The sequence below is a fragment of the Pecten maximus genome, chromosome 11 (genome assembly GCF_902652985.1).
Source record: "Pecten maximus chromosome 11, xPecMax1.1, whole genome shotgun sequence".
Lineage (NCBI taxonomy): Eukaryota > Metazoa > Mollusca > Bivalvia > Pectinida > Pectinidae > Pecten > Pecten maximus.
Window position 1 is genome coordinate 9,208,618 of NC_047025.1, and position 14,450 is coordinate 9,223,067.

The 14,450-nt window shown below is 39.1% G+C and overlaps 1 protein-coding gene across 1 annotated transcript; it reads left to right on the forward strand.

Moving 5' to 3' along the window:
* The first annotated feature begins 9,864 nt into the window (after positions 1 to 9,864).
* Positions 9,865 to 11,327, forward strand: LOC117337377. The gene is made up of 2 exons (XM_033898346.1): positions 9,865 to 10,622; positions 10,851 to 11,327. The coding sequence occupies exons 1-2, from the start codon at positions 9,995 to 9,997 to the stop codon at positions 11,279 to 11,281; spliced, it is 1,059 nt and encodes a 352-aa protein (XP_033754237.1). The 5' UTR covers positions 9,865 to 9,994; the 3' UTR covers positions 11,282 to 11,327.
* Positions 11,328 to 14,450: the final 3,123 nt, after the last annotated feature.

Sequence of the window (14,450 nt, forward strand, 5' to 3'; positions counted from 1 at the left end):
CAGTTACAACTACAACCACTTACAGTTACAACTACAAGTACTTACAGTTACAACTACAACCACTTACAGTTACAACTACAACCACTTACAGTAACAACTACAACCACTTACAGTAACAACTACAACTACTTACAGTTACAACTACAACCACTTACAGTTACAACTACAACCACTTACAGTTGCAACTACAAGTACTTACAGTTACAACTACAACCACTTACAGTAACAACTACAACCACTTACAGTAACAACTACAACCACTTACAGTAACAACTACAACCACTTACAGTAACAACTACAACCACTTACAGTAACAACTACAACCACTTACAGTAACAACTACAACCACTTACAGTAACAACTACAACCACTTACAGTTACAACTACAACCACTTACAGTGACCACTACAACAACTTACAGTGACCACTACAACTACCTACAGTGACCACTACAACCACTTACAGTAACCACTACAACCACTTACAGTAACAACTACAACCACTTACAGTAACAACTACAACCACTTACAGTAACAACTACAACAACTTACAGTAAAAACTACAACCACTTACAGTAACAACTACAACCACTAACAGTGACCACTACAACCACTAACAGTAACAACTACAACTACTTACAGTGACAACTACAACCACCTACAGTAACAACTACAACTACCTACAGTAACAACTACAACCACTTACAGTGACAACTACAACTACTTACAGTGACAACTACAACCACTAACAGTAACAACTACAACCACTTACAGTAACAACTACAACCACTTACAGTAACAACTACAACCACTTACAGTAACAACTACAACCACCTACAGTAACAACTACAACCACTTACAGTTACAACTACAACCACTTACAGTAACAACTACAACTACTTACAGTTACAACTACAACCACTTACAGTAACAACTACAACCACTTACAGTAACAACTACAACCACTTACAGTAACCACTACAACCACTTACAGTAACAACTACAACCACTCACAGTGACCACTACAACCACTTACAGTGACCACTACAACCACTTACAGTGACCACTACAACCACTTACAGTGACCACTACAACTACTTACAGTGGCCACAACAACTGCTTACAGTGACCACTACAACCACTTACAGTGACCACTACAACCACTTACAGTAACCACTACAACCACTTACAGTGACCACTACAACTACTTACAGTGACCACTACAACCACTTACAGTGACTACAACAACCCTCTAGTTATCAAATGAACCACATTTAGTAACCACGGTTACCACAACCATCTATAATAACCACAACAACCATTTACATTAATCGCAACAACCATCTATAGTAACCACAACCACCACCTCCAGTTACCACAACCACCACCTCCAGTAACCACAACCACCACCTCCAGTAACCACAACCACCACCTCCAGTAACCACAACCACCACCTCCAGTTACCACAACCACCACCTCCAGTAACCACAACCACCACCTCCAGTTACCACAACCACCACCTACAGTAACCACAACCACCACCTCCAGTAACCACAACCACCACCTCCAGTAACCACAACCACCACCTACAGTAGCCACAACAACCACCTGCAGTAACCACAACAACCACCTGCAGTAACCACAACCACCACCTCCAGTAACCACAACCACCACCTCCAGTAAGCACAACCACCACCTCCAGTAACCACAACCACCACCTACAGTAGCCACAACCACCACCTGCAGTAACCACAACCACCACCTGCAGTAACCACAACCACCACCTGCAGTAACCACAACCACCACCTCCAGTAACCACAACCACCACCTACAGTAACCACAACAACCACCTGCAGTAACCACAACAACCACAGTTTAAAAAAATATATCTAAGCAAATGCACATAACTGATGTGTCTATCAGCGAGAGGAAACGGAAAGCCGTGTGAAAAGCTGGTAGGACAGACGCATCCCATAGTTTTAATTATCCGGACTTGGAATCGAACCACGACCGCCTAGGTGAAAGGCAAGTATATATAACAGCTATGCCTCCTTTTATCTCATATTTATGCTTTGCTAGGTCACCCTTGTAATCAAACAATTTTTTACAAAATTCGTCTTGCTTTTACTTTTCAATACTCGACTTTGAGACTGAATGAAGAAGAAAATACGATTTGATATTTCATAACATGCAAATATCGATTATGGATTTGAAGAAATACATCTACATGTATGTTCAAATCGTTTGACGTAGCAAACGGTTCAAATTAAGTTTAATTTCCGCTGTTTATAGATATAAGTAATTGGGTATTTCAGTTTGCACTCACAGAGAATGTCTAAGTAATGAAACTAGCGGCTTCACTTACTTATCTAGTTATCGTTAATAAAACTTGATTAAGTAAGTGAAGACGTCAGTCTAAAAGCGATGATTACTATGGTGGCCATTGACATAGTAATGTGTTTAGGTGTACGTACTGGACTAGATAGCACTCGGTCAGAGGCCGGAGTCCACATACAATCAAATACAAAAGAAATACCGACCTTACCCCTGCCTAGAGTCTCAAACTTGCCAAACAACAAATCAAATATCTTAAAGAGATTGAAGATAAACATTCCTACTGATTCCACAGGAAGATAACATGGAAGTGATTTTGAGTATGTATGTTTAATTTGTTGATTGAGGAAGGAACAGATCCTAGTCGCTAGAAAAACATTATCTTGAATAGAATTGAAGGCAAATATATACAATGTAAAATCTGAGTTATTTCAGTAGCAAAGTATTCTGATCGTGACAAAGTAATATGATCATAAAGGTTCGCACGGTCTTTGAATACCCCAGAGTTGTTCCGAACGAAACAGTGAAACAACAAGCTGTAAAAATAAGTTTTTTTTTTAAAAGTAGGTCAAAGGTCACGGTCGAGGGTCAGCAGGTCACGGTCGAGGGTCAGCAGGTCCGTAAATGTAGTACCCATAGTAAGATTCTTGTGATAAAGAACACAAAATGGAAATGAACACATCAAATATGAAAGTCGAATCTCGTACGGTTAATATACTATGGCCAATATTAAAGTCTGTTTAAAAGTGGGTCAAAGGTCATAGTCAGGGTCAGCTTGTCAGCAAATGTAGAACATCTACCAATGGAAAGGTCTTGTCACAAAGAACTACTATGTCAAATACCTCAGCTGAATTAGCTGTTTATAGACGACGCCGACGATGCTGACAACGCAGGAGGTCTAGCAATAGATTGCCTTACCTTTGTCCTGTCGAGCTAAAAATGAAACTTAGAAATATATAATATGAATAAAGGGATGAAATGAGTCCGACATCTGCAATCTTTGATTGCAAATATCATATAACAATTTGAACAAAGAATCGTCTTTCATTTTTCATGATAGAGCATGAAGTTAGTTTAGATCTAAGGCCGAGAAAAAGGAAATAGAAAAATGTTTGAAAAGGTCAAACGTTTGGGAAAAGTCAATAAATGCCGTGTGATTACATTAGATACCGAACTAGGTTGCTCCCAACGTAAATATACGTTTTTTGATAATGGGGACTTTTGTCGATGTCCTATCTCTTGGGGAAGCCGGTAGTAAATATACATACGCCCAAAATAGTACAACATCCGGGGCCTTCAGGTGGGAAAAGAGAAGCACCTGGTCGATCTATCTTAGAGTTTCGCAGTGCACTCTGGGAGATATCAACACCTGGTAAAATATGGACATCTACACACATCGCTCGACGATAGATCTAAAGAGAGTTTTATTTCACATGCATATATTCCATGTCAGTTTTTATTTAAGATATACGTATATATGACATTGTTAATAAATGAAATTAAAAATGATTTGCTTGCGATTAAAATTTAAGGAAAATTCAAATTGGCATTTATTAGCCATCAGCCAAAAAAAGAAATACGTTCTTTGGGAAAAAAACCACTTTGAATTTTTTGTATTTAAACAAAATATGATATCGTTATTGAAAAAAAATATATATAGTTCATACCAATTATTAGACTTGGTTAGTTATCTAATGTTTTATTTCAAAATACGGTAAAGTATTTTTTTCAATAATTATTAAAAAAGACATGATTGACATGGTGTCAAGGCTATAAATACATTGATGTATTGCATAAACAAAAGTTATAAATATATATTCTACTGCACTTAATAACATCAATTTTGCATCACAAATTTACAGAGATCTGACAATCAAATGATTGAACACTTACATTTGTCAGAATAAATTTACATATTTGTGTGTATTTGTGGTATTCTTAAAACACCCTAACGACATCAAAGTGTTTTCATCTCAAGAAAATTCCACATTGTACAAGGCGGATGGTAAGCGTCAAAATGACACAGATTCAGTGGAATGCGTACAAAAATGATTTTCCGATTTCACAGCAGAGTTTTGGATCTCATCGTTCTGATTTAGTTTTAGCTGGACAAAAATAAAACTATCAGATTAAATAGACTCGTTTTCTTAGACATCATGTGAAAAGAAATTAAAATCAATATCTTGCATCAAATAGTGTTTTAGGAATGACATGCCTTTTTAAGTATAGTACTTTCAAACATTTAAATGTCGGCAGCCTCAAACAAACGCGCCAATTCTGAGGAGCCGGAGTACTAAGGTATGTGTAGCCGAAGTACTAAGGTATATGTAGTCAGAGTACTAAGGTATGTGTAGCCGGAGTACTAAAGTATGTGTAGTCGGAGTACTAAGGTATGTGTAGTAGGAGTACTAAGGTATATGTAGCCGGAGTACTAAGGTATGTGTAGTCGGAGTACTAAGGTATATGTAGTCGGAGTACTAAGGTATGTGTAGTCGGAGTACTAAGGTATATGTAGTCGGAGTACTAAGGTGTGTGTAGTCGGAGTACTAAGGTATATGTAGTCGGAGTACTAAGGTATGTATAGTCGGAGTACTAAGGTATATGTAGTCGGAGTACTAAGGTATGTGTAGTCGGAGTATTAAGGTGTGTGTAGTCGGAGTACTAAGGTATGTGTAGTCGGAGTACTAAGGTATGTGTAGTCGGAGTACTAAGGTATGTATAGTCGGGGTACTAAGGTATGTGTAGTCGGAGTATTAAGGTGTGTGTAGTCGGAGTACTAAGGTATGTGTAGTCGGAGTACTAAGGTATATGTCGTCGGAGTACTAAGGTATGTGTAGTCGGAGTACTAAGGTATGTGTAGTCGGAGTACTAAGGTGTGTGTAGTCGGAGTACTAAGGTATGTGTAGTCGGAGTAATAAGGTATGTGTAGTCGGAGTACTAAGGTATCTGTAGTCGGAGTACTAAGGTATGTGTAGTCGGAGTACTAAGGTATATGTAGTCGGAGTACTAAGGTGTGTGTAGTCGGAGTACTAAGGTATGTGTAGTCGGGGTACTAAGGTATGTGTAGTCGGAGTACTAAGGTATGTGTAGTCGGAGTACTAAGGTATGTGTGTAGTCGGAGTACTAAGGTATGTGTAGTCGGAGTACTAAGGTATGTGTAGTCGGAGTACTAAGGTATGTATAGTCGGAGTACTAAGGTATGTGTAGTCGGAGTATTAAGGTATGTATAGTCGGAGTACTAAGGTATGTGTAGTCGGAGTACTAAGGTATGTGTAGTCGGAGTATTAAGGTATGTGTAGTCGGAGTATTAAGGTATGTGTAGTCGGAGTACTAAGGTATGTGTAGTCGGAGTACTAAGGTATGTGTAGTCGGAGTACTAAGGTATATGTAGTCGGAGTACTAAGGTGTGTGTAGTCGGAGTACTAAGGTATATGTAGTCGGAGTACTAAGGTATGTGTAGTCGGAGTACTAAGGTACATGTAGTCGGAGTACTAAGGTATGTGAAGTCGGAGTACTAAGGTGTGTGTAGTCGGAGTACTAAGGTATGTATAGCCGGAGGACTAAGGTATATGTAGTCGGAGTACTAAGGTATATGTAGTCGGAGTACTAAGGTATGTATAGTCGGAGTACTAAGGTTTATATAGTCGGAGTACTAAGGTATGTGTAGTCGGAGTACTAAGGTATGTGTAGTCGGAGTAATAAGGTATGTGTAGTCGGAGTACTAAGGTATGTGTAGTCGGAGTACTAAGGTATGTGTAGTCGGAGTACTAAGGTATGTGTAGTCGATGTGTGTTCGGAGTACTTAGGTATGTGTAGTCGGAGTACTAAGGTATATGTAGTCGGAGTACTAAGGTGTGTGTAGTCGGAGTACTAAGGTATATGTAGTCGGAGTACTAAGGTATGTGTAGTCGGAGTACTAAGGTGTGTGTAGTCGGAGTACTAAGGTGTGTGTAGTCGGAGTACTAAGATACATGTAGTCGGAGTACTAAGGTGTGTGTAGTCGGAGTACTAAGGTATGTGTAGTCGGAGTACTAAGGTATGTGTAGTCGGAGTACTAAGGTACATGTAGTCGGAGTACTAAGGTATGTGTAGTCGGAGTACTAAGGTATGTGTAGTCGGAGTACTAAGGTATGTGTAGTCGGAGTACTAAGGTATGTGTAGTCGGAGTACTAAGGTATGTGTAGTCGGAGTACTGAGGTATGTGTAGTCGGAGTACTGAGGTATGTGTAGTCGGAGTACTAAGGTATGTGTAGTCGGAGTACTAAGGTATGTGTAGTCGGAGTACTAAGGTATGTGTAGTCGGAGTACTAATGTATGTGTAGTCGGAGTACTAAGGTGTGTGTAGTCGGAGTACTAATGTATATGTAGTCGGAGTACTAAGGTATGTGTAGTCGGAGTACTAAGGTATATGTAGTCGGAGTACTAATGTATGTGTAGTCGGAGTACTAAGGTATGTGTAGTCAGAGTACTAAGGTATGTATAGTCGGAGTACTAAGGTATGTATAGTCGGAGTACTAAGGTATATGTAGTCGGAGTACTAAGGTATGTGTAGTCGGAGTACTAAGGTATGTGTAGTCGGAGTACTAAGGTATGTGTAGTCGGAGTACTAAGGTATGTGTAGTCGGAGTACTAAGGTATGTATAGTCGGAGTACTAAGGTATGTGTAGTCGGAGTACTAAGGTGTGTGTAGTCGGAGTACTAAGGTATGTGTAATCGGAGTACTAAGGTATATGTAGTCGGAGTACTAAGGTATGTATAGTCGGAGTACTAAGGTATATGTAGTCGGAGTACTAAGGTAAGTATAGTCGGAGTACTAAGGTGTGTGTAGTCGGAGTACTAAGGTATGTGTAGTCGGAGTACTAAGGTATGTATAGTCGGAGTACTAAGGTGTGTGTAGTCGGAGTACTAAGGTGTGTGTAGTCGGAGTACTAATGTATGTATAGTCGGAGTACTAAGGTGTGTGTAGTCGGAGTACTAAGGTATGTGTAGTCGGAGTACTAAGGTATATGTAGTCGGAGTACTAAGGTATGTGTAGTCGGAGTACTAAGGTGTGTGTAGTCGGAGTACTAAGGTGTGTATAGTCAGAGTACTAAGGTATATGTAGTCGGAGTACTAAGGTATGTGTAGTCGGAGTACTAAGGTGTGTGTAGTCGGAGTACTAAGGTGTGTGTAGTCGGAGTACTAAGGTACATGTAGTCGGAGTACTAAGGTATATGTAGTCGGAGTACTAAGGTGTGTGTAGTCGGAGTACTAAGGTATGTGTAGTCGGAGTACTAAGGTGTGTGTAGTCGGAGTACTAAGGTATATGTAGTCGGAGTACTAAGGTGTCTGTAGTCGGAGTACTAAGGTATGTATAGTCGGAGTACTAAGGTGTGTGTAGTCGGAGTACTAAGGTAGATGTAGTCGGAGTACAAAGGTATATGTAGTCGGAGTACTAAGGTACATGTAGTCGGAGTACTAAGGTATTTGAGCTGGAAGTACTAAGGTATGTGTAGTCGGAGTACTAAGGTGTCGGAGTACTAAGGTGTCGGAGTACTAAGGTATGTGTAGTCGGAGTTGTGCTTGGCTCGTTGAGATAATTGTATTGGGACTCTTCTTCAGTCAGAGTATTAGTCACGTGACTCGCAAAACGTCCGTTTATATTCCAACAGAACATTTCATATTAGGCCTTCAATGAAACTACGCACTAGTTTTATACACTTATCTGCACACAAAACAGGATGTTATTCCAGTTACTGAAATTATCATAGGAACTATCGGTAAGTTCGTAATTTTGAATTATAATTTGTATTTGATTTAATTGGGAAAAGTAACGGAAAATGTTAATATAAGCACTGAACTGGCTTGATAGGGTTTATAAATCGACCATAGTACCATTCAGAACAGCCTGGGTACTCCGGTTCCCCGAGCGACTCCATCCGGGCCACCAAGATTAACAAATGTAAGTTGGTATAACTTGTTTTGCAGTGGTTGTGAAACAAATAAAGGTAAGTGTCGCCATTGCGTATCTGGTCGAATTCGATTGCAAATGAACAATTACAAGATATTGTAGGATCTAATTTTATTATAGATTGAGGAGAAATTGAAATACATTAATTACCACATGAGCATAACTGATGACATTGCATGGAAAACTGAACTTGTTATATACAATATATGTACGAATCATTGGTTAAAGATACACCAAGAACTGTTGTAAAAACATAAAAGAATAGGCTGCATACCATTAACATATGCAACCTGATGGCAGACCCTGTAAATACATAGCACGTGCGTCAGTTATTACATAACCTATTACCCTAATCATTGTGTCGTTCATTTGAAAGCATTCTCCATCTGATAAAGAACGGCATCCTTTGATCATACGACAATAGGAATTTAGTGTTGCTTATGTGTCTTCTCATCTGATGTCAGAGGCCATAACAAGTGAACATGGGCAAATAAGCAGATCACAAAACAACCACAGTCATAAAGGGCAGGTAACCCGGGACTTCGACACTCCAACAGTGCTATGTCAATCTTTACCTAGAGTTGTCGTCCCTTACTCTCACTTACACAAGGGACTACAAAACTTCTTGAAAACAAAATGTTTTATTTAATAAAAATTAAATACTTTACTTTGATAAATATTATTTAGTGGTTGTCAAATTGATGAAATTGGAGGAAAGACTTAGGAAGTATTTTTTTTTTTTTTTCATTATGAATCTTTCAGAAATATCTTAACAGCAAAGATATAAAAAACACTTATGTTAAAGTTGAATATCAGTGTTATCAAGTTTACAAAATGGTTTTTTAAAGGTTACAAGAGTTATCGCTCTTCTTCAAATTTCCGAAATAGCGATTGCGACGTGAATTGGCTCGGGTAAAACACGAGTTGCTTCCCTTCTACCTTCTCGCAAAGGGGTATGAACAGGAACATTTCTACCAAAAAATTGACATTAGGCAACATTGGGTTGAACGTGGATAAATATATGTTATTTTAACTATTTATGATCAATACATTGATAAAACAAAATAAAGGTAATAAAGGTGCACCCACACATACCGCAGCCTCACGAAACACACACAAACCCACCCTCACACCCCCTCCCCCACACCCTCACACACACACCCACCCACACACACTCGGAGAAAAACCACCGGTCTACGGTCAGTACCTGGCAACTGCCCCACGTAGGTTTCGAACTCGCAACCCAGAGGTGGAGGGCTAGTGTTAAAGTGTTGGGACACATTAACCACTCGGCCACCGCGGCCCCTGTATTGATACAATGATAAATACATAAATAAAGGGTTCTAAAACAGCTGTTGAATACTTCAATCTTTCTGTCTTTATCCACATTTATCAAGGTTTTCTTTTATATTCCGAACAAGATGGTTTCCGGTCTCATCACGATACAACTGCGCTTATCTAAATTTTTCTGGTGACACCAAACCGGATGTATTATAGTAATTAGGTTGATGTTTCTACAATTCTGTAATTCTGTAATTGATTTTCCATGTAATCCCAAGCTACTGTGTAAACATATTATAAGATAAGATATTATAAGATAATGCCGAGTTCAAACCTCCAAAATGCCTGTGGTTCTATTTCGCTGTCACTTTTTATGACAGTGTCAACTTCCTAGATAAGATTATTATCAACTTCGTCAACCAGGGTTTAAATGACCGCCATGATGGCAGCCATCGTTGTGAATTTCCTTCTGATCATATGTGTGTGCAATTGCTTTGGTTTTCTAGAAGGGACACAGATTGATCCCAGGTACCCGCCGCAACCACGACAGGACCTTGACCCAGGAAACGAACCAAAACATTGGCAGGACCTTGTGAGTTTCGTTAATCAGAAGATTGAAGGTATGGAACGTCTGCAGGCTGAAAAGGACAAACGCGTTGACAAACTTGAATCGAAAGTCGCGTCCCAGGAAAGGTCAATATTACAGAAGGACGTTATTATAGACAGTTTAGTTAGACGGGTATCGGACCTAGAGATGAGTGTGGGGTTGAAACCTGACACAGGAAATCAGAAAACCCGACAAAATGAAAAATCAGACACGGACTTCTCTACAGCAAATGTTGATAATTCGGACCAAAATCGGTCAGTCTTTAATGACACTGCCAACGTTCACAAAACTGTTGAACTGTTTACTTCCGGGAATAAACCACAAACAGCACCTCGTTCTATACCATATGCGGGGAAATTGTTCAATGCCAATCGTCGTGTCATTCAAAGCTCTCCTCAAACTGAAGCTGCAGTCGTGCCGGTAGACGAGTTTTCGACGTCTCGACAGAATCGTAAGTAAAATCCCAGCCTATAACAAAGTAACACGAATGACGACGGGAAAAAAATATTCATGACACGTGCTCACGATCTATGGCACCATGGGGGCGGGGCGGGGTTGTTGTTGTTGTTATTTTTGTTGTTTTTGTTTGCTTGTTTGTTATTTTTGTCAGAAAGGAGATCTTCGCATTGAGAGAAAATCATGTTAAATGCTACTGCTGCATAACAATTATGTGTTGTAGGTGTAGCTGTTCCAATGAGCGCGAAAGCAGCGTTCCACACAGCCATTTCCGGGAATAAGGGATTTAAAACCGGCGCTGTTGTTGTGTTTGATCACGAGACGCTTGACCACGGCAGCGGGTACAACCCAAGTGATGGTCTCTATACCGTCCCGGAGTCGGGTACCTACGTCCTAACATGGACAATTATCAGTAACACGCACGAAGAATTCAACACACTTCTCATTGTGAACGGAGCTGTGATGGGAGCCTCGTTTTCAGATACATCAGGTGTCGGTGATTATCACACTTCTTCGGCAACAGTCGTCCTTACCTTGAACGAGGATGATCATGTCTTCATCCGTATGGGGATTACAGCACTGGAATCGGGGTACATAATCAGCACGGCAAATCGTTATGGGTTATGTACTTTCTCAGGTTGGAATATAGACTAACGCGAAATAAATGTCATGTTGGTAATAAATATATTTTATGTTCCTATCCGGTTTTTGGTCTGCTACTATACTCAATTATCAATGGATATTACATTGCTATTATATTACAGAAATGTATATGATATGATAACATATTGATTATCAAATACATCGTCATCATCAATAGAATCAAAACATTTGCGGATCAAAGCAATGACATTGTCATACTCCACACTGCGCTGGGTAATTTCTTCGCCCTGTTGACAGACCAACCATTTCTGGACACCTTCTTTATTCCATTGATCCAGGCTGTTGCGAGGTAGAATACTCCCATCGAAGCCTTTCAAAACCTTTATCTGGCGAAGGCTAATTGTCAAGGGCCCACCTAAATGGTACAAGTACGTTTTCGCCGTGCGATGTAATTTCCGTCTTCCATGGTTGAAAAGATTGCTTAGCTAAGAATCACCGCGTACAATATAAAACTTTGTCATCACACATCGTAATGTGGTTGGTTGTTATTGTCAATGTTCTACCACGCAATGTTATCTAAGTATGGTACCTGCTTCAATTGAGAGAATTTAGGAACTCTTCGTGACGGTATTCCAATGGTAAATTATGTCAAAGGCACACTTTCATCCCTTCAATTCCTGAACGTCAGACGGGGTCATCAACTACCATTCTAATAGCTTTGACATGTCAGGGCCTGGTAATAGAACTCGAGTTCTTTCTCATAGTGGCAAACATTTATATTAAAATGCCAAAAGTGAGAAACTGGAGCCATCGGGAGGAAGAAAATGTTGTCGATACAGAAAATAATTATATTGTTATTCTTATTGACGCTGCCGTTTCTAGAAACAAACTTTATGCGGAGGATGCTGTTGAAGTTTATGATCAAGAGACGCTCGACCATGGCAACCTACGTGGGGCAGTTGCCAGGTACTGACCGTAGGCAGGTGGTTTTTCTCCGGGTACTCCGGCTTTCCTCCACCGCCAAAACCTGGCACGTCCTTAAAAGACCCTGGCTGTTATTAGGACGTTAAACAAAAAAAACCCAAACAAACCATGGCAACGAATACAGTCCAGATGACGGGCTCTATACTGCCCCTGGGTCTGGTACATACGTCCCGACATGGATCACCAGTTATGGTGCCCATCAAAAATTCCAAACTGCCCTCGAGATTTTTCCTGATACATCAGATGTCGGCGATTTTCATCAATCTACCGCTGTAGTGATTCTTTCGTTAAACCAGGGAGACTACGTTTTTGTCCTCATTGGACCTTTTGTCATACATTGGACAATTATAAATGCAGGCCATTCATATGGATCTTACGTTTTTTTCTGGCTGAAGGCAGAGGAACGCAGCTACATGTTCAACATTCATTTTAAAATTACCGTTATACTCAAACCGAAAATAGATATTTTGTCTTTCATTTTCTAGTTACTAATCAATGTACTAATATCGTATATGTGTTTCATTTCTTCAGTTAAAATCAAGTTAATAAATGATACGTCTGCCCCCAGGTTATGACAGTACCAGGTTATTTTAAAGGGACTATTACTTTAGATTTCAACCTCAGGAATTGTAGAATTCGGCCTATGAATAATAAGATATATCAATAATTAAGCGATACACGCGCCTACACCGTCAACTTTGTTGTTTTTATACGTATTTTCGGGGTCGGACCATTGTGTATCTTGAGTGTTGTTTGTCAACAAGAGCACGCTCGGTTTATTACGAGGAAAGCCGAATATGTCACATGGTCCATCATGTGACAAAGTCATTAACTTCCGTCGCAAAGAAAAAACGGATCACAATATAAGTGTAAACAAATACACGTCATAGGCATGACACTTACTTTTTGCGTCTTTCTGTTAATTTTTGTTTGCAGTAAATGATTCTATAATGTTATATATATAAGTTTTTACAGTCAAACTTAGTAATTCTTTTGTAGTAATGTTGCTTCTTTCTCAACTTATACGCATGCGCAGTATCAGGTTACGAGTGGTAATTTATGAATTAGATCGAGACTGCAATGTTTACATTCTTTATTTTTTTTTAGATATCTATCATTAATGGTTGCAGTGACTTTTAATGTTTGTTATTAACAGAAAGTGTTAGTTTTGTAATATATTCATAGAAAATATAACGTTTTATATCCTTTTCTCATATTGTTTTCTAACCATATAGTCCCTTTAATGTATTTTATCGAGCATGTATAGAACACTAGTAATGATACTGGCATTACGACCTTAATCCTAAAATTTACTTCCTTGCTTTGTGAAATATAAATCCACCAAAAAATCAAATTGAGTTGTTTTTTTTTCTTTTTTTTTCTTCATTTTCTCTAAATGAAAAAAGGATATTTACAGGTTCTGTACCACTCACCTTGATCTATCTGTGATTATGGCAACTCAAACTTATTAAATTAAATTATAAATATGTTTTCTTTTTTTTGGATCCGAGTTTTAGTACCATGCCTTGAAGTTATCTATACAGAAAAAGAAATACTTATAAATTATTTTTTGTCATATTAAACCCCGCCCTCTGCGCCCTGTGTAGCCTTACTATGCCTCATACAGCATTGAGTATCCTTCTCCTAGTAACGCTCAAGACCAAATCTGATCAAAATCGACAAGGCTACTCGGAAGACTTTTAACAATTAACCTCTAATGTCTGCCCCTGGACCCCGACATTTCGCCCCTTTTGAGTCTAGAGCCTACCGTCATTAAACATTGAGTCTCCTTTACATAATATTGACCCAGACTGATTTTGATTAATATTGGAGCAGCCATTCAGTACAAGTAGCAATTCAAAGGGGGAAATGGCACATTCTCGCCAACTGATATTGTATCTTGACACTACGGCCTTCAGGACAGGGAAGTTTTTAATTTCATCAAAAAGGAGGAATTTTAAGAATTCCAACATTTATGATGTGTAGCTGTGTAATGCCATGAAGGCAAATATGGGAAAATAAGGCCATACGTTCTATGAATACGGTTTATCATAATACATTTATAACACACACAGTAGCTATAAATTGTATTATCTATGTCTGTTCTTTTAATATGCCTATTGCTATTTGTACTTCAAGCATTGACACACACTTACCATATGGACGGTCATGACTGTTGGCGAGATAATGTGTCAGCCAGGTACAATAGATAAGGAGAACACTCAATCTAATTAAA

Coding starts and splice junctions, on each gene's coding strand:
- LOC117337377 (XM_033898346.1), top strand. CDS start 9,995: ATGACCGCCATGATGGCAGCCATCGTTGTGAATTTCCTTCTGATCATA. Junction 10,623..10,850: donor TTCGACGTCTCGACAGAATC/GTAAGTAAAATC, acceptor TATGTGTTGTAG/GTGTAGCTGTTCCAATGAGC.